This window comes from Aspergillus brunneoviolaceus (assembly GCF_003184695.1).
Source record: "Aspergillus brunneoviolaceus CBS 621.78 unplaced genomic scaffold BO95scaffold_16, whole genome shotgun sequence".
Classification (NCBI taxonomy): Eukaryota; Fungi; Ascomycota; class Eurotiomycetes; order Eurotiales; family Aspergillaceae; genus Aspergillus; species Aspergillus brunneoviolaceus.
The window spans coordinates 305893-328454 of record NW_020290746.1 but is presented as its reverse complement, the minus strand read 5'-3'; the positions used below and the strand labels follow the sequence as shown (position 1 = coordinate 328454).

The 22562-nt window shown below is 52.0% G+C and overlaps 9 protein-coding genes across 9 annotated transcripts; 5 read left to right on the top strand and 4 right to left on the bottom strand.

The window, feature by feature from the left end:
* Positions 1-779: 779 nt before the first annotated feature.
* Positions 780-1580, top strand: BO95DRAFT_357474 (uncharacterized protein; the record flags this gene model as incomplete). Its single annotated transcript, XM_025582354.1, has 1 exon — positions 780-1580. A coding segment is annotated over one exon (801 nt), but the record flags the coding sequence as incomplete, so codon positions are not given.
* Positions 1581-2537: 957 nt separating this feature from the next.
* Positions 2538-3333, bottom strand: arfA (putative ADP-ribosylation factor; the record flags this gene model as incomplete). The annotated part of the gene is made up of 4 exons (XM_025582352.1): positions 2538-2630; positions 2704-2769; positions 2829-3073; positions 3186-3333. 4 exons carry the CDS (start codon positions 3331-3333, stop codon positions 2538-2540), a joined length of 552 nt encoding a protein of 183 aa, XP_025444783.1.
* A 2809-nt stretch (positions 3334-6142) lies between these two features.
* BO95DRAFT_357209 (uncharacterized protein) lies at positions 6143-6849 on the bottom strand (the record flags this gene model as incomplete). Its single annotated transcript, XM_025582342.1, has 2 exons — positions 6143-6648; positions 6780-6849. Coding segments are annotated over 2 exons (576 nt in total), but the record flags the coding sequence as incomplete, so codon positions are not given.
* Positions 6850-7076: 227 nt separating this feature from the next.
* BO95DRAFT_61395 (uncharacterized protein) lies at positions 7077-9602 on the bottom strand. Its single transcript, XM_025592090.1, has 7 exons — positions 9270-9602; positions 9181-9209; positions 9086-9125; positions 8581-9037; positions 8206-8531; positions 7726-8118; positions 7077-7667 (listed from the first exon to the last, which is right to left on the bottom strand). Exons 1-7 carry the CDS (start codon positions 9510-9512, stop codon positions 7329-7331), a joined length of 1827 nt encoding a protein of 608 aa, XP_025444781.1. The 5' UTR covers positions 9513-9602; the 3' UTR covers positions 7077-7328.
* A 1056-nt stretch (positions 9603-10658) lies between these two features.
* Positions 10659-12817, top strand: BO95DRAFT_357437 (uncharacterized protein; the record flags this gene model as incomplete). Its single annotated transcript, XM_025582353.1, has 6 exons — positions 10659-10771; positions 10826-10976; positions 11034-11124; positions 11176-11583; positions 11644-11734; positions 11785-12817. Coding segments are annotated over 6 exons (1887 nt in total), but the record flags the coding sequence as incomplete, so codon positions are not given.
* Positions 12818-13307: 490 nt separating this feature from the next.
* On the top strand, positions 13308-14548 carry BO95DRAFT_440598 (60S ribosomal protein uL1). The gene is made up of 4 exons (XM_025585999.1): positions 13308-13367; positions 13486-13663; positions 13803-13996; positions 14067-14548. Exons 1-4 carry the CDS (start codon positions 13349-13351, stop codon positions 14327-14329), a joined length of 654 nt encoding a protein of 217 aa, XP_025444779.1. The 5' UTR covers positions 13308-13348; the 3' UTR covers positions 14330-14548.
* On the bottom strand, positions 14541-15950 carry BO95DRAFT_440597 (uncharacterized protein). The gene has a single exon (XM_025585998.1). The coding sequence runs from the start codon at positions 15863-15865 to the stop codon at positions 14615-14617; it is 1251 nt and encodes a 416-aa protein (XP_025444778.1). The 5' UTR covers positions 15866-15950; the 3' UTR covers positions 14541-14614.
* A 111-nt stretch (positions 15951-16061) lies between these two features.
* BO95DRAFT_440596 (putative proline-rich, actin-associated protein Vrp1) lies at positions 16062-17837 on the top strand. The gene is made up of 2 exons (XM_025585997.1): positions 16062-16384; positions 16441-17837. The coding sequence occupies exons 1-2, from the start codon at positions 16265-16267 to the stop codon at positions 17674-17676; spliced, it is 1356 nt and encodes a 451-aa protein (XP_025444777.1). The 5' UTR covers positions 16062-16264; the 3' UTR covers positions 17677-17837.
* A 601-nt stretch (positions 17838-18438) lies between these two features.
* On the top strand, positions 18439-22263 carry BO95DRAFT_461336 (U6 snRNA-associated Sm-like protein LSm8; the record flags this gene model as incomplete). The annotated part of the gene is made up of 3 exons (XM_025588816.1): positions 18439-18463; positions 18593-18837; positions 21037-22263. The coding sequence occupies 3 exons, from the start codon at positions 18439-18441 to the stop codon at positions 22261-22263; spliced, it is 1497 nt and encodes a 498-aa protein (XP_025444776.1).
* Positions 22264-22562: the final 299 nt, after the last annotated feature.

Here is a 22562-nt window from a genome sequence, read left to right as displayed (position 1 = left end):
ATCACATTCTGGACTGCGGAGTATTAGTTGCGGTGTGATGCAACTGTGACCTTTATTGGTCCACCTGGCTGCACTCAGCAGTGCATATCCACCTTTTGCCGTAGATTCTATTAAAGAAAAGAAAAAAGAAAAGAAAAAAAACTATCGTGGCAGCATGAGACCTGCCGGGACCTACTGACTACCTACATTGACCACCCCTCAGTACCGCGCCTTCATTCCAGCCATTCCTGTGTGCCTCGAGCTCTCTCTTTGTCGTATTTGTGGAGAAAAGAGACGGAGCTGGGTCACGATATGACACCTACCTTACTTCACCCCCTTGGAGCAGAAGTATAAAAACGAGCTTACCAGCCCTGGTGCCCCCTTTGCCCCGGGGCAAGAACACAGTGAATGGCGCTGTGCTCTGCAGCGCATTGAGATAGGTGATCGAGTGTTCAGCCCACCCTCTCTTTCAAACCTGAACCATCATCGCAGAGCCCCCCATCAGCAACCGACTCACCTCGTATCGAGACCAATCAACAAAGAAAGAAAGACAGACATCATGGTACGCTTCGCACCCATGCCTATTTCCCTCGTACCCACACATAATAGCATGAACCCAGTAGAACAATCACTGACAAGCACCTGTCCCCCATTGTCAGATATCACCAGCAGCAGCAGCAGTATCATCGAACCTATCCCCAGCAGCCCACAATCTCAACCACCACCACCTGAACCCCAACCCCAACCACAACCACCTAATCTTCACCCTCGACCCCACCACCACCACAACAACATGCCTGCTCCTCCTCCTCCCAACCCTCTACCTCCTCCACACGATCCGCAAAGACTACCATGCCTTCCTCGCCCTGGGACCAGGAGGCACCCCCTCAACCCCAGCGGGCTACCTCCGGATCTGCATCCTCCGGCTCTTCATCTTGCGCAACCCGTTACTCGCCCCAACGATCCCCCCCTGCGTCCACCCGCAACAAGGCCTGCTTCGCGCCTCGCACCTGCCCCCGCGCGCCGGCCCCCGCCCCACCGTCACAGGGATCGCGCCGCAACGCCAAACGACCCAAAAGAGCGACGCCGCGATCTACGAGACGCTGTCCACCGAGATCCACCGCCTGGTCGCCCAGCACCCGGACACGCTATACACGGGCACCTCGTGCTTCGAGAAGTATAGCACGGGGATGTTCTGCGCGGGGAACGGGAACGGGAACGGCAACACTGCCTGCAGTACTGACAACACCACCACCTCCCCCCAAACCCTCAAAGTATCAAACCCCGGCGTCAACAACAATAGCCACCAACAAGAACAACGCCGCCACCGCCTCACCTGCAACGGGGAGGTGTGTCACGCGCACCCGAGCGACGGCAGCCTGCACCTGACGCTGCACCCGGCGGACGTGAAGCTGGTGCTGGAGCGCGGCTGGGGCCAGCGGCACCCGCTGGCCCGCGACAGCTGGTGGTGGTGGCTGCGCATCGTGCCGCCCGGGTTTGTGATGGTGTATGCGCCGCGCGACGCCGAGGAGTTGGACTGTGTGCTCGAGATTATCCGGGCGGCGGCGTGGTGGGTGAGTGGGACGGAGTTGCGGAGGTGAATGCACCTGGGGATGCTTTGGAGAATTAGTTTTATTCGGTGCATGCCTGCCGGGGTGGTGAGACGTCGTGAGGCCCGCGGGGGCTGAGGGGCTAGGGGCAAGGGGTGGGAGAGGTGGCGAGGAGGAAAGCTGCAGGGTGGGTGAGTATATGATTTGGTGGGTGTAGTGCTTGTGAGTGGTGGTGGTGGTGGTGGTGGTGGTAGATGAGCAACCGAAACGGTCCTAAGCGTCAGTGATTGTATTACCGTCTCCGCCGCCGTCATCAGCGGGATACGATTCTATCATGAGTTAGCCAGGAATATTCGATGATGGAAACGACGACAGAACGTACAGCGGATGGAGGATTGCACTTACGGGATCCTAGTCGATCTCACGGCAGCCGGCTTATAAAGGGGCGAGGTGCAAGATGCACGGTGATAGTGCTGGCGCTGGCGTCGGGCGGTCCTGGATATCACGCTGCATACATTCAGGTTAAGTTGTAGATAAGCTTTCACAAGCTAGCAAGAGTCCGGACCCATCACATTGATTTATTGTTTTCACTCACGTGCGTCAACTCTCTACATGTTGCAATTCCACCCTCTTCCTGCGGTGATAATGAGATACAATGATTGGACTGAGTCGACCGTGCTCTCAGTGCAATCCATGAGACATTCGTCGGGCTTCCGTGGCAGGAAGTCCGCCGGCAGAAGAGTCGTAGAGAGAAATTATCGTTGTTATCCACACCGACATTCAGTTATCGATGGCGAAAGAGAGAGTAAAGAAAAAAAAAAGTAAAAAGCTAATAGCATAGAGGAATGAAGAGCCGTAAGAGAACATACAAGAACCACCAAAGTAGCATTTCCCTTTCCACACTACACACGAGGTCGGCCCCGGTTTGTCTCCCCTTGTTTCCAGTCATGTCATCTGCAACAGGCCCCGTCACACGCTTCCAGGTATACCTCCAATCATTATATCCATTTAGTCGCGGTTGGTTTTCCGCAGCGTCTCGGCGAGCCACTCCAGACCCTCGTACAGACCATCACCAGTCGTGGCGCAGGTGGATTGGATGAACTAAAAAAGGTCAAGGGTCAGTAAGCGAGCACCAACACCTGAGGCACCAAGATGACGTGATTTCCAAACTTACCCAGGGGCGGCGAGTGAGACTTTGCAGGCCGAGCTGCTGGGTGATTTCGGCAGGGCTCATGGCGTTCTGAGAGATAAAACCGTCAATATCATCATTCCTCAAATCGTAAGCGTTGGAGCACATACGGGCAAATCTTGCTTGTTGGCGAAGACCAGGAGCAGGGCGTCACGGAGCTCATCCTCGTTCAACATGCGCTGCAACTCTTCGCGGGCCTCGACAATACGATCCCGATCGTTGCTGTCGACGACGAAAATGATACCCTGGGTGTTCTGGAAGTAGTGTCTCCAGAGAGGACGGATCTTGTCCTGACCACCGACGTCCCAGACGGTGAACTGAATGTTCTTGTATTCGACAGTCTCGACGTTGAAGCCTGCATGAACAATTCCCAAGATGTGTCAGCGAGCCAACTCAGCAATGAACCCATGCGCTGGGTGAGCAGAGACACGCTGCTCTCGAGACAATAGTCGAATAGGGTGACTGACCGATGGTGGGGATGGTGGTGACGATTTCACCGAGCTTGAGCTTGTACAGGATGGTGGTCTTTCCGGCAGCGTCGAGACCGACCATCAGAATCCGCATCTCCTTGCGTCCCCATAGTCTGTCGAAAATCTTGGAGAAGGTGATACCCATGATGGTGGTGGTGTATCTTCAGGGTTCTAGATGGTGAGCGCGGAGGATGTTAGATGCGACCAGACAGGACAGAGTGTAAGAATGCGAGCACGATTGCGGGAGTGCCCTGCTGTTCAATCACGGGTCGGGTGATGAGGGGTTGAGGAGGTATATATGAGAGCGAGCAGGACAGTGGTATGACGAAGGGGAAATAAGAGGTGGACGACAACGAGGGGTGGAAGTCGTCAGGTTAAGGTAGTCACGCCGGGGAAACACGGCGGGCAAGACAAATCAGGGGGAGTGGAATTAGAGGGAGGCGAAATAACCAGACACAAAGACCAGAGCCAGCCTGGTCAGGGAGTTGAGGGGAGGGGCGGTGGATAGGACAAGAGACACAACGACAACTTGACCAAGCAGACATAAACCATTAACATAGGCAAAAACGTACTTACCGATGTGGTTTGAAGATGGAAGGGAAAGAGGGAGGGAGATTAGGAATGGGCGTGGATACAGAGAGGGAGGGGGGTGGGAATGGTGTGGGAACGAGACCAGACAGAGATAGAGACAGAGAGGCACTAAGAGACCAGCGACCGCCCGCCCGACTGGAAACAGCAGAGAGGGTCAGGTTCGGTCAGGTCAGGTCAGGTTCAGGTTCGGGTCTGTTATGGAGCAGGCCCTCTGTTTGTTGGTTCGTTCGAGGGGTGGAGGAAATTTTGGGTGAGCAAAACTGCCAGCGAGTGACCAGTGACCAGGTCGAGAAGTTCAGCCGCCGGCGTAGCTTCCGTCACTAACTGAAACCGGCCAAAAACAATCAATTAAATACTTACCGACTGTTTTTCGTGTACCGTACGTACAGTAGATGGAGTAACTTTGACGTTTGAAGCGTATACTATATATTTATAGAATCAATTGATGTCAATCATTAGAAGATGATACTCTTCATTTATGCCAACTGTTGGATCATTTAGGTACAATCTGGAGAGCTTGACAGAACCCTGGCATTATCGAAGATCGGTTTCTGCCTGGCCACCAGAAGAGGACACGTTGTTTTCCGTTCATCGACTCTTACTATCTTACGCGGTAAAGTTACCGCCTCTCATACAGTCTTCACCCACAAGTCCCTCCGTCGGTGTTCTGTACAATACAGAGTACAGTATCAGTATAGTACAGCAATATCAACTCGAGGCGCAGCAATGGGCAATCTAAAGATAAAGCCAACACATGGCTGGCCAGGCTTATACCAGAAGAGATCAGAATCATTCCTTCTTGGAATATCAAGTTTAATGAAATGCTCCCAGATATCTGCTTGATATACTCCAGAGACTTGACCAGTATATTACACTGTTCTGAACTTCCTGAGAAGATTGTGCCGGTCTATGCTGTTCCGAGATTTTCATGGTGGATGTGCATCCCTCCCTCCATTAGGAAACACATAAGATGTGTGGACATCAAGTGTATCGAGGAAGCAGATATCAATGAAGGTTAAAGCACATTCGAGGTCCTCATCAAGCATGCTTTAACTATGAACGTCTCCTGGTGCCGGGGGCTCACAATTTGCAGAAGTTCTCAATATTCGGCTGAAGAGGCAAGATCGTTTGTGTCATTTTTAGGCTTACCATAAGCTGCCTTCTCTGGTTCAAATTGCACCATATTTGCGATCTATTTCTGGTATACAAAGCCCGCGTTCAAGCGTCATACCTGTATGAGCCAAGCGAAAGAGAGCTTCGATATAAAATAGACGAATGATTTTAGCGGGTAGATCTTGTGCGGAAGCCAGAAGTAATAGCTGTCTCTGCCATACACCTCCATCGTGCTCGGCTATAGTTCGATTCATCGCATTATTGAAGAAGAATGAAAGCCTCAATAGCGGTCCTATAGTTCAAAAACAAGCAATGCAAAGTTGATCTATCTCAGACCAAGCCCCAGGCATCTAGCCTTTCTCCTGCTTCTCGAAATTGGGCATATTAGACATCATCACGGATTGAGTATCCAGTTACCTACTTGAAGCATCTCCATAACGAGAGGTGGTGAAGCCTCCACCCTCAACTACGCAATCTGAAATATGTGGTTCGAGGCGCTGGCGAAGTTTGAGGATGCGATACATAATTAGTATAATGGTACTATGATATGAGTTAAAGCTAGATCCCGATGACGTACTGTATGTGTTGATTCTGATATACATGAGTATACCAACTGATAATAGGTGTTGCCCCGTTCTATATAGCTCATTGTGGCCGTGACCCTTTACCTACTCTGCCGTGAGTTACCGCCTTGGTAGACCTCCACACCAAGGCTACAGTAGAATGTAGCGGGACCCCGCACAACGATAATCTTATCGTATCCCCCTCATGTTGTATTAAGAATCATCACAATGATATGGTCATGAACCAGGTCTTTGACATGCCATCTTTACCCTGTAAGACATTGGCTACAGGGGGCACGTCCATACCATATCCTTTCTTCAAGACCAAGTCTCTAGGGTGTCTGGCACCAAGAACACCAAGCCATAAACTGGGGTAATGAGGATCTCAGCTAGCGAGATTATAGTGATCTTTCCATAATAATTGACCATGGAGCAGACTGAGTGACTGATCTTGACAAGGGTAAGTATAGCAGCTAAGTCCTTACTCTGGATATGTTAAATCTCTTTCCCCGCGTTCACTTGCAAGCAGATCTAAGCAACCCCGGGAATGCTAAGTAGAAGATACAGTATATCAATCATACAAGGAATTACTTCGTTGAGGTTCCTTCTATACTAGGTTCTCCCCAGTGTGAAACCAATGCCATATCATATTTGCATGGCACAGTGTTCCTTCTTTCTCTATCTTGCTCAAGCCGTGGTAGAAGCAGGCCTCCCAAGACTTTCTTGACAGATCGCGGGTGCAAAATCATTTAGCTCGCCGAGGGAGACACCCTTATCATGCCCAGACATCCAGAACTCAAGTGGAGATAATTCGCGCCCGGGGTTACGTCTGTATCTAAACTCTTCCATCAGAGACCTCGCTCCCTCCTGGTTGATAGAATGTTGCCAAGGACGAAGATGCTCAGGGAATTCCACCTGCTCAAGATCAACAACCATCACTCTGCTCTTCTCGCGGCCTTTGCCATCACACAACAAGAAGTTATCCAGCTTCTGGTCTCGGTACAAAGCTCCATGCTTCGAAAACTCACTAAAGACTTCCTCCAGAGAAGATCTTAATGTCTCCTCGGGGACCTCGTAGTTGCTGCGGGCCAATTCATCCAAAGTAATCCCATCAGCATCCGATAGTACGAGTGCAGGTCGTCCATCAAAATGACCCCGACCATAAAGTATGGAATCACTTTCCCCTGGAGCTTCTTTGAACTGTTGTAGGCCCTCTGCTCATCCTTGAACTCTTCTTCCCATTCATCTTTCTGTTGCTTAACAATAACAGAGGTGGCTGTCTTGGGAATTGTATGCCGATATGAGCCTGGCTCAAGTTTTAAACGATAGACTGTTCGATGTCGATCTAATAGCTCAATCTCGGTTGCCATAATCTCGTGACCATCTAGCTTGATGATCTAACGATGTCAGCTTGATCCAGTCCTCAGGCCAACTCGTAGAAAATCATTCACCCTGGGAAGGTTGCCGGGGTGGGAAGAAATAAGACATGACTAAATGAACATCAAAGGTGCTTGAGGAAGAAAGATAGAAAGGTAGAACTTTGACAGCAGGATAATAAGCTCAGTTGTCATGTGATCGGTCAGTTGCAAGGGGGAAGAGTGACAAAGTTATATCCCAAGCTTCAGGCGGCGGCAGTGCCTGATCTTCCAGGCATATAAGCCTTCACATGAAAGAACCGTCAGTCACTCTGGGTCTATGCATGGGTGATAGAAAGTCAAAATGCAAACAATGTTTTATTGAACTTGGCAGACGTAGATCAGTCAGCGAGCATAATGTCCCTCGGCTGAGAATCCCATATTGTACAGTACATGTCCATCTTCATCAATCATGGCCTCTTGACTTGTCCATATCCTTGAAGATGGGTGAGGTGGCTTCATGTATCTCGTATGTCTTTGCGACTGGGTGAGATTTTGCTTCGAGATACCCGGAAGAACTTCTGGAACAACGACTCGTAGATCGGCCTGCCTTCCACAGTGTCACTGACATAACCGAAGAAGACAAGTGACACAAAGGACAGGAACATAATGACGCCGAAGCTGGCCCAGTATTGCGTGATTGTGTATTCGCCCTTGACATTCTGAAGTTCCGTTGAGAAATACCCCGTCATCAGGCTGACCGGTAGAAATAGGATCGTCACTTTCGCCAAAAGGATAGTGATCCTGGTCAGCTTCTCCACAGCCTGCGAATCTTTGAGCGCTATCAAGTTGAAATTCTATCACAAAATGTTAGCTTTCCCTGGAGTCTTGTCTAGAGATAAATTTGAATCGTACCAAAAAGGTTAGATTCTCTTTCTCTGTCAAGCATGCCTCAATTTCAGAGAGACAATACAGCTTGATGCGGTCAACCAGCCTCTCGAACCGAGCCACAGCTGCGGAGCTCAGAGGTACCCCAACCGAGCCATCTGGGATACTTGAAAGACTAAAGCTGTTCTGCATGGATTGTTGTTGAGCATCGTTGGAGTCGTTGTCTCCAAATGTCTGTCCGAGAGCCAGTTGAGGGTAATTGTAGCGTGCTTTATCATGAAGTGATCGCTGTCGTTGAAGAATGCGCATCATGATCAGCTCGTAGCTCTGGTAGAGACGCTTGAGGACTGCCAATCGCCTTCCCAGCCAGTGCAATTCGTCAATCAGGTCCACGACCGGCTTGGCTAGCATGTTTTGTCTCTGCCTCGAGGTGTTAACTCTGTAAAACGCTGCGAGGGAATGACACGTTCACCACAAAGGACTGAGAGGGAATATTGGTCCACATACCAGCCGGTCTAAAGCGACGCCATATTTGTGCTCACGTTTCGCCACAAGGGCATAGGATGACACCCAGTCATCGAAGATGTAGTAGAAAAGTAAGCTCGGCCCGTCTTCTTGTCTAATGCTCGTCTGTTCCGGGCACGCCTCGGAGGACGGCCGCACCCGAATCGTCACTAAGGAGTCGCTTTCTGAGGAGGCGGGGTGGTGTTTGGAGACCCCGGAGAAGATAAGTTGCAGGTTCCGGCGAACCACACCAAGGACAGCCTTGATTTCTTTCTCCGACGGGCCTGATAGGCCAGGAAACGGATTCTCTTGCATGTTTATGACAGTCCCTGTACAACTCATTATTAAGAATCTAGCGATCAGGGAAATGCTTCTTACCATCATCGCACAAAATTAGCCAGGACCATAACCGCCTACCAGCCGGTAAGTCTTTCCCATTGTCCATCTCATGACCTGGGATCACATAGATCGAATTGTAACCGACGCAAGTATCTGTCATCCGTAAGAAATCTGGCTCCAGCAGTTCAATAAAGTTGGACATACACCTTGGCCCATAATCCACCGAGCAAAAATGCCATATTTGGTCGATGACGTGGGCAAAGGTGAGACCCCTGAACGATGCCAGTGCGCTAATCTCCTCCGGATTTGTCAAATTTCTGAGTGCATTGCCTTCTTCGAGGTCGTTCAATCGATTTGAGGGCAACCGGTCGCGGTGTCTAGAGTAGCTAGTTCGTGAAGGCTCAGCAGGGACCGGAGGTTTCGATGGACGCTCGACTGGGTCTGTGCACATCATGCCCTGTAGCCGTTCCGATACACCATAGTGACTGGTGATGGACTGAGAACGTTAGTGGAGACATGGTGACCCATTGGAGACTAGGCTGACCTTTATCAAATCCTTTTGCTGCTCGGGGGCCCATATATTACTGGTGAACCTCGCTGAGCATGTCTCCATTCGTGTTCGATAACGCTTATACTTACATCCACCGAGTACCATAACAATTTGGCTTCTAAGCATCATCCACATTTAGTCTTATTCAAATGGCATCAAGCTACCGTTGACAACATACTGGCTTGCGCAGTAGTAGCGCTATCTCTTCCTGGTCCAAGTTCACAGCACACCATGCATCTTCATTGCCGAAGTCGAGCACAAAATTTCTTGCTTGAGGGTCTTGCAAAAGAGTCCGATAGTGCTTCAGGTTGCTGGCATCATCAATGTCGCGAAATTTATCTTGGATACTTGGTTTCTGAGTAAAACTGGAATAACAATCTTGAGGTGTGTGGCCACTGCTGGATGTCGTAGGCTCTGACATTTCTTATCCTGGCCAGCGACAGGCAGTCGCGAGACCGTATACTGGACACTAAAGGGTGGGTATGATAATTCAGAAGCTGAATGAGGCACAGGGACTCATGTCAGAGAGCAACAGCCTGCAGTTGCTCGGATAATTTCTCACAGCTCCTGCGTCGCGCAGATCAGGGCGACTGACTTGGTACTTATGAGCTGAGACAGCACAATCGTTTGCCGCTCAGCGCGGGCGCCAGAGCCTTACAGCTGACTCGTCCGCAGCACGAGGGGTATGTTGACAAGCCCCCGCCAAGGATTCCGGGGGGGCATCTGGAGGCGGGCGCGTATCGATGGTTGTGGGCGCTGAAAGGTATCATATGCTCAATTTTGGTTTTAGTGAAGATCTGCAAGCCAGGTGTGACTAGGCAAAATGCTTGTAAGGGATTGAGTCAGGTCAAGTTCTTGAAACGAAGCGGCGGTGTTACAGAACAAGGTCGAGGCTATCAACATATTTAGCATTCTTCAAAACATCATCTTGGAGGACCAAGATCATTTTCCGAAGATGAGACATAATACTAGGTGGTAAGGAGTAGAATATAAACTCTTCATCTGATGCATCCCCTATAGAAAGAGATCATTGAAGACTTTTCAAATGAGGTTTTATTCACTGTTTACTATACCTATAGCCCAGATAGCCCTCAAGGCTCCCACGACAGCCCGGGTACCCCATAGCTACCCGGTTTTGGTTAGTTCTACCGGGCCGTCACGCGAACCGCGGGACTGACTTCTACCCGACTGCAGTACGGACGGAGCAGTATCCAGTATCCACGCACCGCATCAGATCCCCGATCCATCGGTCACAAGCGACATATCGACGTATTCGGGCAGAGGAGTCCTCAGTTGACTCTTGAAAGCATGGTGATCATATCCAGCCTACTGCTTCTAGGAAGGATATGATCTTCATCTCAAGTAATCCGGTCTAACCGTCTCTAGCGGCTCCATTGGCGACCATCTCAGAAATGGTACATCAAGCAGCCACGGGGCAGCCCGTTCGCTTGGCTACGTCATGTACTGAATGTCAGCGTCGAAAGCAGAAGGCAAGCAACACAAGTCAGCCTTAATTAATCTAGTTCTCTCATAAAAGAGCACCTTATCTGACGACTCCTTTGTACAGTGTAGCCGCGATTGGCCATGCAATCATTGTCAAGCAAGAAGAGTGGCTCATCTATGCAAATTCCCCCCCAAAATGGCGCTCAAGGTGACCAGGTCTATGACGAACAACGCAAGGTGAGCTATAGGCACCGTTCTTAGTTTCATACAGGTCCCTAATACCTGCTTCAGCATAGATAATCCACAGACGGCTTCTGTAGAGTCGAATCACGAAATTTCGAGTTCTAATACAATCACGGCAATCACCAACGACAATGCTTTTCGTATGCTCGGATACCTTCCTGATAGCGAGGTAGCGACACCTCAGGGTGCTGAGAGATATGTAAGGCTAACGTGATATGGATCTGTGTCCACCATCTACTGACTGTTGATTTGACAGCAATCTGCCGCGATATCTCCGGTCTCCTGTAGCACTATTCAGCCGGAGATGGAGAAAGCCATCCGTATAGTCCCTCCAAAACCATACACAGGTAAACCAACCAACTCACGATAACCCTACGCAATCACTCATGCATGATCAGACATCCTAATACAGCACTTTCTCAGTGAGATCAATCCTCAATACTATTGTCTTTACCCGCCCACATTCTCGCACGACTATGCTACTTGGTGGTCTGGCAAGGCGGCGGGTCAGGCGTTGACTCCCGAGTTTACTTGCCTGCTTTTACACATATGCGCCTGCGCAACCTTATATCTGGACTTTAATGCCCGACAGAAGCTGGAGACGGAGCTCGGGGAGAACGCCCAGAATCTTGCCGAACAGTATCATCATGCTGCCAAGCAGCTTAGCAGTACCATTGCACCTGGTAAAGGCGGGCTGACTCAAGTGCAACAACTGTTCCTGAATGCAGTTTACTACAAAAGTGAAGCACAATTTGTTGAGTCATGGCATGCTCTGGGCGCTGCGATCCACCAAGCGCAGGAATTAGGTAAATACAGGTACTTCAAGCTTCGTAATATATAGGCTGACTTTTGAATGTCGACGATAGGCATGCACAAAAGTTCATCCAAGGCGATTGCCTCAGAGTTCGAACGCGAAATGAGAAGGCGAATTTGGTGCATATTGTATACTTGGGATTGGTAAGCTCGTGCTGGTTGGTCGTGGATACCCGCGGTGTTGACAAAGCTAGGCAAATGTCTCTATTATTATCGAGACCATTCATCATCAACAGCAACTACTGCTCTTTTGAACTGCCAAACCTACGCCTCGAGAGCCCTGATCCCGAGGAGTTCGGGCTTTCACCGATCGCTCACATGACTTTCCAATGTGAGCTCGGACAGACTATCTCCAAGATACCCGGTGTGATGGGTGGCTTATTGTCGCCCGCACAGGCCATTACCATCCAACAAGAGACTGAGAAGTGGTTTATGAACCTCCCCGCGCCATACAGACCAGAAAACCCCGACACTCGCTGGGATCAATCTCACAAACACGTGGCAATACAGCGGCATCAGCTACATGCGATCGGGTATATGGTAATGTTTCTGCCTTTGAAGCCATGCCTCACAATGACTGTCGATCAAGACAAGCCTAGCATTGCGAGGAGTCTTCGACCGACTGCTGTCGACTGTGCACTGAAGCTGTTGGAATCATCGCAGCGGATGCTAGCGTTTATGCTACCTGCAAACGCCAAGTTCCACTACGCCCCCTTCATTATCTTTGATACAGCAGCCTTCTTATGCTCTGCAATTATCCATGATCACAACAGCACTCTTCCCGGCCGAGACAAGACTATCGGAGCAATTTCGACGGCTCTCGAAGCGCTGGAACAGATATCCGAGAACACAAAGACCGGTGCCATCTGCTATGCGGTACTTAACAGGCTTGCGGGCAGTATGACTTTGACTGGAGAGGAAAAGGCGGCCATATTCTCCAGGTCGTCGGACGGATCCCTAGAGGGACCCATTACACCTCCTTCGACATCGCTAGGATCTGGTGCATATTTTGATGCCACCTCTGCTTCCACGGACCTGGATTTGCCGTGGAGCTCTATAGAAGCTGGCATCAACTATTCGTTACCTTTAGGATTGAGTCCCTTGGCAGCAGGAACCAGCGAATTTGCTGGGATGGAAGGTCTTCTCAGCGTTGATATGTGCGAATTGGGCCAAATATGGGACTGGGGTAACCTGGACCTGAACCTTCAATGGCCCCCTCCTACCTAGGGCATGGCTTTTGCCTGGTGCACGGTGTCGCGTCGTGACCATATGAGAAGAGATGGAAGGGATGAGATCTGGATTACTTGTTTTCATGATGATTACAAGGAGTCAGGAGTAGACTGAGGGGACTCAATTTTCGCTACTGTTATAGAGCATCTCTCCTGTCACAATGTGATATAATCCTAACCCATCGACAAATCCATTACTCTCTCAGTGTCGCGGGGCAGTCCACTGCACCTACGGTACTATGTAGACGGGAGCGTCGCGTGGACAGTGTGCCATGATTGGCTGAGACCCAGACGCGAGCAGCGCTTAGTCATTGATAGCTTGCTGAATCAGCCCGAAGCATGAATTAGGGCAGCGCTAGCCCCAGTGCGGCTAGCGCGAGACACGCCCACAAGCGGAGAACGGGAATTTCTCTACGGCCGACGGGGCGAAGTAGTCGAGTTTTTTTCCCTTTTGCTTGTCGACCAACATTCAGCGCAGAGCCACACCATAGGAATTTGAAAGAGTTCTTTTGGAAGACTGTCCAGCAAGATGTCCAAGATCACAGTCGGTATGTGAATTTTCCCTTGCATCCACGAATACGCCTCGATCAACAAGAGACGAGAGTGCAAAAAGCCAAATCAAGTGTATCAAAACCGCTGACCTGCGATTTTTTTGTCCATCCGCAGCCGGAGTGCGCCAGAATGTTGAGCAGCTGCTCAACTACTCTCAGAATGAGAAGAAGAGAAACTTCCTCGAGACCGTCGAGCTTCAGATCGGTCTGAAGAACTACGACCCCCAGCGTGACAAGCGTTTCTCCGGCACCATCAAGCTGCCCACCATCCCCCGCCCCAACATGAGCATCTGGTATGTGGCAACCACCGAAAAAAGACTGGTCGAATGGAGAGGGTGTTGTGCGACAGATCTGCGTGCTGTGGGGATGCATAAAGCACGAGAGAACCACCAGGATTGGAGAACATCCAGGCTAACGGCATACGCACTTTAGTGTTCTCGGTGACCAGCACGATCTCGACCGTGCCAAGCACTTCGGTGTTGACGCCATGTCCGCTGATGACCTCAAGAAGCTGAACAAGAACAAGAAGCTCATCAAGAAGCTCGCTCGCAAGTACGATGCCTTCGTCGCTTCCGACTCCCTCATCAAGCAGATCCCCCGTCTCTTGGGTCCTGGTCTTTCCAAGGGTATGTTTCCCCCCCCTCCAATGACAAAGCATATTGTTGGCAGTGACATGCAAACTAACGCTTACCACAGCCGGAAAGTTCCCTACCCCCGTCTCCCACGCTGAGGACTTGGCTGGCAAGATCAACGAGATCAAGGCCACCATCAAGTTCCAGCTGAAGAAGGTTCTCTGCTTGGGTGTTGCCGTCGGCAACGTTGGCATGACCGAGGATGAGCTCGTCGCCAACACCATGTTGGCCATCAACTACCTCGTCTCCCTGCTCAAGAAGGGCTGGCAGAACGTTGGTAGCCTTGTCCTCAAGGCTACCATGTCTCCTCCCAAGCGTCTCTACTAAGGGGCTCTTAACGCTTTGCTGCGCTGGAGGGTTTAGAGGGATTATTAAGGTTTGGGATTGTATAGGCCTTAGTTGACTCTACGGGAAATGTGACCCATGACTTTATGTCCCTCAATTGCGCTCTTTTTGTGCTGCAACACGTAGAATCGTAGTATATCTCGTAGGCGCGCATCCGGTATCTGGATGAGATGTGTGGAATTCGCTTCAATAATTGATGTGATATGGTAGTGTATAAAATGGTACTGTACATCGACATTCGGCGGCGCGAACCACCAGGTCATGAGCTTATTGCATACCCTCCATCAGATCCGTCCGGTCCAAGATCATCCCCCTCATGCCGATAAATTCGCGAAGACTTTCCCACTCCTCTCCTTCCTCTTCACCTCTCAGGTAAACATCCTTGAAACCCCAGGCAAGCGCAACCTTATCGAACGCCGCCCGCTCCTCCTCACGGAGCCACCGGTGCCGCAGCGGGACTCCCGGCTGCCAGGTCACGCGCTCCATCTGATCATTCGCGGTGGTGATGGCCAACAACCCGACCGAGGTGACACCGCCCATGTACGCCAGCCCCGCCGCGAAGGCGATGCCCGTCGCCGTGCTGGGGTCCATCGTGTTCTGCAGGCTCCCGGCCCAGGTCGCGAGGATGTAGCAAGCCACCGGGGCGGCACTCAGCCCACCCAGCGGCAGCGCGGCCTTCTTGTAGGCCTTGGCGCGGCGGAACGCCGCGGTGGAAAATGCGGTGTCGATGATCGCCAGGACGAGAGAGAGGTTCCGCTGAGCGATGGCGACGTCCAGCGCCGAGTTGGCCAGCTCCACGGGGATGGCGCTGTTGATGCTGTTGGGGTTCGCCTTGCTGAAGCGCACGGGCGAACTCTTCTCCTCCGGGATCGGCTTGTTGGCGTACAGGTGAAAGATCTCGGGGAAGTGGTGGGGCTGCTGGAGCAGGACGTGGATCTTGGTGTAGGAGGCGAGGGCTTCAGGGGAGATGAACACCTTCTCGTCGGTCAGCAGGCCGTGGATCGCCTGGCACAGCTGCTTGGATAGCTGCTTGCGGCTTAGCTTGGGTCGTGGCTGCGGTTTCTCCGCGGCCGTTGCCGGTTCGTCCAGGTCTAACAGAGACGCGAACTCATCCGGTTCCTGCTTTGGTTGGGCTTTTGTGGGTTGTGCGATTGTCTCGGCGATCTTCTCGCTTCTCTGCAGGAGTTGCTCGACGGCGTCGTTGGCGGGCACGGCGTCTGCCTGGCAGAGGTTGGAGCATTCTTCGGCAATCTGGGCAATGGCTTCATCCAATTGCAGTCTTGTGGGTTGTTCTGCTTGGCTCGAGTTGAAGCGCTTCGAGATTTGGTTCGCGTGAGTCCACGAGGATTGTCTTGACTGGAATCGCTCGCGATGCACGCTTGAGAGTGCTGGGCTGGTGGTGTTTGAGGCATAGGTCCGAGAAAGTAGTGGGCGAGGTACGGGACTAGGAGACCCTGTTTGACGACAGAACTGACAGACCAGAGATTGGGTCTTGGATTTCTGGGCCCTCAAGGCCATTCTGTTCGTGGTAATCATGTTTGCTATCCACAATTCCGCCTAGGACGTTCGAAACGGTAACGGGGGTTTTGAACAGAAAAGAAGGAAATGCGACGGATATGCGATAAGGCGGCGAGTGGTACTGCCGCACCTACTAGGCGGGCGGTGGTACAGTACCTGGCGGCTTGTCTCGTACAGCCCCCCTCCAACTCCGTCACTTCCCTTACACCCTCGCCTTGTTCACATCAGCTCTCCAAACAGGCATCCACTTTCTTTTCTTTGTCCTTATATCTCTAGTCGCGGCAGTTGTCAGATGGTATTTCTAACGTCCACCGTCTGGTCCCTTTGAGATCACTACACGCATCAACCGCAAGCTTCCGATTTCAGCGTCATCCCCTCCTCGACATACATACAGTCAACATGCCTCCCCCTCCGCCTCCTCCGCCGCCGCCGCCCCCCGGAGGGATGGGAGGCCCTCCTCCCCCACCTCCACCAGGAAACTTACCAAATAGACCCTCGGGCTCAGAAGCGAAGGGCAGGGTAGGTGCTTGCAGCTCTTGTTTCAAACCCAATCCGTTGGCTGACATCCATCACAGAGCGCTCTCCTTTCCGATATTCACAAAGGTGCAAGATTGAAGAAGGCCGTCACCAATGATAGATCAGCTCCTCAGCTTGCCGGTGGGGGGGTGAAGTCTTCAGGCCCTTCGGTGCCCGGTGCACCACCCATCCCAGGCATGGCGAAGCCTCCAGCTGGACTTGCACCTCCAGTCCCGACGGCACAGGCCGCCAACCGGCTACGGAGCAACAGCGATACAGGCTCAGGGGCGGACGCAGCGGCGGCAGCTCCAGCAGCTCCTCAGCTAGCTGGACTCTTTGCAGGAGGAATGCCTAAGCTACGCAGTCGAGGGGGTGTCGATACCGGCGCTACTCGGGAATCCCCATACATGTCGGACTCGGAAAACTCCAGGGGAGCTCCCCCGCCGCCCGTTGCGTCGGCTCCAAGACCACCAGGAGCCCGCCCTCCTCCACCTCCACCTGCAACAGACTCCCCACCAGCTCCTCCAGTCAACCCATTGGTCGCGAATCTTCGAAAGCCGCCCCCTAGGCCTGCATCTCGTCCATCATCGACAGCGTCAACTGCATCGATCAAGTCCGCCCCTGACGCGCCTCCCCGCGCACCTCCACCATTGCCTGGTACCGCTAAGCATGCTCCTCCTCCTCCGATCACATCACGAAAACCATCGACTACCGCTCCACCCCCGCCTCCGCCTCCTTCAGCTAGTCCTGCTGCGCCGCCTCCACCACCCCCGCCAGCAGCGTCAGCCCCGCGCCCACCTCCAGCGCCGGCACGGTCGACCCCTCCACCACCGCCTCCACCGGCAAATGGCACTTCGGCTGCTTCCGCGGCTGTGCAAGCAGCCAGAAATGCGCTCGCTCACATGCAGCATACTCCTTCCACCCCACCTCCACCTCCACCCGCTGCCTCGGCTCCTTCCGCACCTCCACCGCCGCCTCCTTCATCTGCTCCTCCGACGATGCCCCCTGCAGCAGCACCTCCACGCCCAAGCTCATATGAGTCACTAGCCAGTCCACCCCCGGATCGTTCCACTCTTGATCCGAGCGCTTATACCCTCAGCAACGGCGGGCCGTCAGCGGGATCTAGCCCTCGGAGTCCGGGCATGCACGGCGTGACTCGGATTGATGATCATAGGTTCAAATTCCAGAGCGAAGGACTGCTGCCCAAACCTCGACCGTTCGTCGGTGGTGCGCGGCGGTATCGGGCTGGGCGAGGGAGCAGTGTGCCCTTGGACCTCAGCGCATTGAGCGGCTGAGGGGAGATCCAGTGGCCGGTAGTTAGATAACATGTATGAATTGAACATTATTTCAAACGCATTAGCTACCCTCGCATCGTTTGGCAGGAAGATGTCAAGCAAAAAGACTTCCAGGCTTGGTAGTTTTGTGGTCATGCACCAGTCACTATGTTTGACAGGAAATGGCGTCGCCTTGCTTCAAATAGCATTTAGATTGTCGAATAGAATCTAGAACAAATAACAAATATACTCTAAATGCAGCAATGCGCCGTCCCAGCTCACGAATGCAGATCACGTTATGACGAGTCAGAATTCGTAGATCTTCGGAATCTGATAAGCAAAGCACGGGACGGTCTCACGTGACACGACGCCATAGCGAACGGAGCAGCAGGTCGGGATCAACAGTCGCTGCCATCTCTCTTTAAACAGATGGACCCTCGCTAATCGCCTTACTTTGGACTGGGACCGCGATCGACTGTTACCAGCACAACATTCTAATTCATTTGAACCCTCACATCGGCTTTCCTTCACTCTAAGGAATATATTGAGGTCATTGCTCGGAACTCAGACGCCCCATCCGCGCGACACGATTACTCTACCTGTTTTTCCATCGCTATCTGTATCTTAGTAAAGCTCTGAGATACTCCGGCCATATCTTTCTCTCGAGAACAAGAATTCTACGATCTTGCGCTTCTTTGGGATCAGAGAAGTCTGTCGGAGAGCTCGAGCAATTGCCATTCTCTTTGCGATACCGCCAGCTCTCGGGCCAGCCACATCTTCGCCATGTCTTTACAATCATACATCAACAGTAAGTATCTAGCTCCCTCCGTGGTCGGAGAACATTTCTGGGTAGCATAACCACCTGCCCATGAGTATTCCGCGTTGCTTGAACATGTGAGATAGCAATCCGAACTGACCAGACTCCTCGCGAACATAGAAAAAATTCTGGTCTTGACCGTCGATGGCCGGACACTGCTGGGCACCCTTCTATCGACGGATCAGCTGACGAACTTGGTACTCCTTGATACGATTGAGCGCATCATTCGGACGCCCGATGACCCGGAACCTAGCTCGCAAATCGAACACGGACTCTATCTTATTCGCGGCGACAATGTGGTATTATGCGGGGAGGTCGACGAGGCTATTGACCGTGACATCGACTGGACCAAGGTCAAGGGCGAGGTAGTGAAAGGCACGAAGAATGCATGAGAGAAGAAGGGAGGGGGAAGACACCTTGCCCGCTGGACAAAGCTCTTTCTTTTTAAAACCCAAATCGCATTCGACACAAAAAAAGGAAAATTACTAAAAAAGGCCCCAAATAACAATCCACTGGCTGGATTGTATTTTTTCTTTCCCGTGGCAAGCAAGGAATGGAGACGCGTTTCGTTTGATTGTGGTGTGAAATTGACGTGGACGAGTTCGGCGTGACGTGGTCACGGACGAAGGCTGTCTCTGCCCCCCCCCTTCTCCTTCCTTTCCCCCTTTCGCCCTCTTCTCTTCCGCTTTTTCCCTCTTGTCTATCCAGTTTCTCTCTCATTCTGCGTGGGTGTTGGCGCTCAGCGGGACAAGGTGCTAGCCAGTGGGTGCCTGAGGTTCGCTGCGCTTGTGGCTTTCGTCTCCCGGTATCCGGTACTTGCGCGATGGGAGGGGATTGGGTGGGTCAAGTTATGCAATGCATTCGAATCGGCCCGCGTTGGAACTCTGAATGATCCGTTTCGGAGGGGATCTTCTATAATGAGATGGGAGTGTGACTACGGACTAGACATGCAGGTGCATTAGACGCTCGGGATCTTCAATCCGAACGGGGGTTCGGAATGCAAGTTCTGTGGTCGGCCGACTTCTGTGGGATCCTTTGGGGGGCTCGGGATCTTCTGAAGCAGAAGGGAGCAGGATCCAAAACTCGGAATGATTCGCATGGGATAACCAGGAAGGGGGAGGGGAGGCTGTTTGAGAGCTGGACCGTGTCTCCCTTGTCAGCCATGGCCAGGGATTAATGAGATCGATGTCCATCTGATCCTGGATCCTAGATGATGTGAGGTCGGGGCCTCTTTTTCCACCCGGAAAGCTTTCCTTTCCAGCCGAGGACATGGGCCACGAGCGGGCGAAAGTGGATTTGATACATAGATGACCAATTAACATAAGACTCTTCGTTTAATTACCTGTACATGACTTGATGAATCCGACAATATGATTGTTCAAGTAGACAGCGACTGCGTCTGGATTACTATGGGGTGGTCATTGTTGGGAGAGGAGATCAAGAGGTTGCCGTGTCTAAGTCTTTAATGGCTGTGCAAAGACACTATGGATATTTATTTGACTGCCTGAAATGAATCCCTCGCTTGTCGGGAGTCTGTCTTAAAAGGGGGAGGTTAGGTTCTTTTTGGGTTTCTTTTTTTTTTCTTTTTTTTTTTTTACACTTTGATGGATCCCCCTGGCGAAAAGATGGAGGGAGAGAGAAGTTAAAGAAGTGATGAGTTCCATTCAATGCAAGAGATCTTTTAACCTTATTTCTCTCCTTTTGTATCTTTGTATAGTTCCAGGTACAGTTCCAGTCAGTGACCTTGTCACTTTCTCCCATGCTTACTTCTTACTATTGTATTATTATTATTCACACACCCACTTTCTTTCCTTCTCTTTATCTATTGCACATTGTTCCAATCCAATTTTAATCAACGTGAATCCTTTTCTCTCTCTCTCTCTCTCTCTCTCTCACTGCCTGCCGTTGGCCCCGCCCTTGCCAAGTGCGGCCCAACACCGGATCGTTTCGTTTCCAATTTCCCCTGACGGGAACTGTTCCATCCGCCGCCGCTGCTGCTTAGTCCTCTACTACTCCTCTCCAACCAATTTCCCCTTCTCACTTTCTCACCTTTACTCAACTCAATTCCTCTCCTCCTCTCCTCCTCTCCTCCCCCCTTCCCCTCCTCCTCTGATTGATTTGAATTGTTTCTCATCTTACTCTTGGGAGACATCTTTTTTTTTTGCCGCCACCCTCACCTCATCTTCCCCGGATCATCCTCCTACCACTCGAATACCAAACCACCTCCCCGGTCCCCTTTACCGATTCGATCCCCGTATCCACTCGCAATTCCCTCCCTCGGTCGCTGGGCGACCGCCACCTCTGCCTATTCTGGTCCACCGCCGCGATATTTCGCCCTCTTCTCTTTCTCCTCGATTGAATCAGGCGCCCTTCATGTTGTTGCGACCGTGCCAGCACTTCTCGGGTTCGACTTGTCTTTACCCGCCATCCAATTGGTCTACTTGAGTACTAGGTTGCAGCATAATCTCCCGCCCACAGCCTCGTTTCGCGATTGACAGCACCGACTCTCCGTCACTCCGACACCTCACCCTCTTCTCGACACCTCCCTCCTTTCTCTCCTCTAGATCGCCCTCACCTCTATCCCGTCCTCATTGAGCGCTATCAGTGCCCAGCCCAGAATGTGGTTGTATCGGGGCGCTCAGTCGGCCGTTTTCTACTATGCCACCTGCACACCCTGTGCCGAGTCGTCCTACCGTCGAAATCGAATGAAAGAAGCCGCCCGGTCGAAGCGCGAGCAAGAGAAAGTCGATACCATTGTCACCGACCAACCGAGACCCCTCCGACAACCCACCCCCTTCAGTACGAACCCAGCATGGGCCGAGGAGATCGCTCTAGGCCCCGGTCCGCCTGCGCGTAGAGGTGGTCGAACCCATCGTCGAAAGGAATCCTGGAATACAGATGCGGTATCGACGGAGTCACTCCATGATTCGGGTAGTACAAAATCCAGAAAAGACAAACTCAAGAACCCATTGGGCGAACGTTGGAGTCGCATGCGCTATCAGCGGGAAGACGAGCCGTTATGGGGTCAAGATGTGGAAGTGAAGGGCTCGTCTGTGGGTTTGTCTGGTGGAGGGCGCCCGGATGAGGTCTCTAACAGCAAATATTATATCGCTCGAGTACCCCCGGTCAATGATCTGCATCCCCCGATCGTTAGTGGGCCCAAGAGCCGGGCGGAGACGCGGTGGATGTTGCAGCCCCCACCCAGTGCCAGGGTTATGGCCGGCAAGGAGCGCATCGGTGACTCCGCGTCCAAGAACAACAACAAGTCGCCCGATCTGAAAACAAATCCAAAGCAGCCGGTTGCGACAGCACCAGCGCAGCCCCCGATCAAAACACAACCGATCGAGAGAAGTGCCTCCCGAGCTAGAACGTCAGTGATGGCACCCGATGGTTGGTACGATCCAAGAGCCGACGGGTTGGAGGAAGATGGCGACGACGAGTCACCTCAGCATGGACGTGACGAGTCTCGCTGGGTTATCACGCCCTCGCTACACTCTCGCTTCGAATCGTGCTCATCGCTCTCGTCCGATGCAGACTCGGAGGCGGAGTCCCCGCGGGTGTCTTTGCAATCGCCGCAAACCCCAACCTCGCGGCCTGGTTCCAAGGCGACTCAAGACAGCGGCAAACACTTCCCAACGATCGCCAAGACCATGTCCACTTTGCACCCGCAGCACCACGAGAGCAACAACAAAGTTGAGATGCTGCATCTGGAAATCAACGACTCGCCTGACGATATCGCCTTAGGCCAGCTCGAGCGCCTGCGGCCTTGGCGTTGGAGTATGGATATCTGATTTCTCCTCCGTCTTCAGTGCAAGCCGATTTAGGCAATAATCCACGAATCATCCAACCCACCACATTGTCTTTTGTCATGGAAGCCTGTTTTTGCGATGCTCGATTTTTCCCCTGTTCTTTGGGTAGCAGAATACCCCCTTTCGCTGTTGAGTTTTGTCATTTGTGTCAGTCATGTTTCCTGGCGTTGGCAGCAGCGAAAAAGCGTTTCTTTCCATTTTTCTTTCTTAATTCCCCTTGCATGTCTTTCTGTTTGTCTGTTCCCCTGTGATGCATCATCAGCGAAACCGCAACCGAGTCC

Bases quoted from the DNA above. Each gene is read 5' to 3' on its own strand.
- BO95DRAFT_61395 (XM_025592090.1), bottom strand. From the start codon at position 9,512: ATGTCAGAGCCTACGACATCCAGCAGTGGCCACACACCTCAAGATTGT. The intron at 9,126-9,180 runs GTAAGTATAAGC...GAGGTTCACCAG, and splicing joins TGTTATGGTACTCGGTGGAT to TAATATATGGGCCCCCGAGC. The intron at 7,668-7,725 runs GTACGATTCAAA...ATTTTGTGATAG, and splicing joins AAGAGAATCTAACCTTTTTG to AATTTCAACTTGATAGCGCT.
- BO95DRAFT_440598 (XM_025585999.1), top strand. The intron at 13,664-13,802 runs GTATGTGGCAAC...TACGCACTTTAG, and splicing joins CGCCCCAACATGAGCATCTG to TGTTCTCGGTGACCAGCACG. The intron at 13,997-14,066 runs GTATGTTTCCCC...CGCTTACCACAG, and splicing joins GGGTCCTGGTCTTTCCAAGG to CCGGAAAGTTCCCTACCCCC.
- BO95DRAFT_440597 (XM_025585998.1), bottom strand. From the start codon at position 15,865: ATGGCCTTGAGGGCCCAGAAATCCAAGACCCAATCTCTGGTCTGTCAG.
- BO95DRAFT_440596 (XM_025585997.1), top strand. From the start codon at position 16,265: ATGCCTCCCCCTCCGCCTCCTCCGCCGCCGCCGCCCCCCGGAGGGATG. The intron at 16,385-16,440 runs GTAGGTGCTTGC...CATCCATCACAG, and splicing joins GCTCAGAAGCGAAGGGCAGG to AGCGCTCTCCTTTCCGATAT.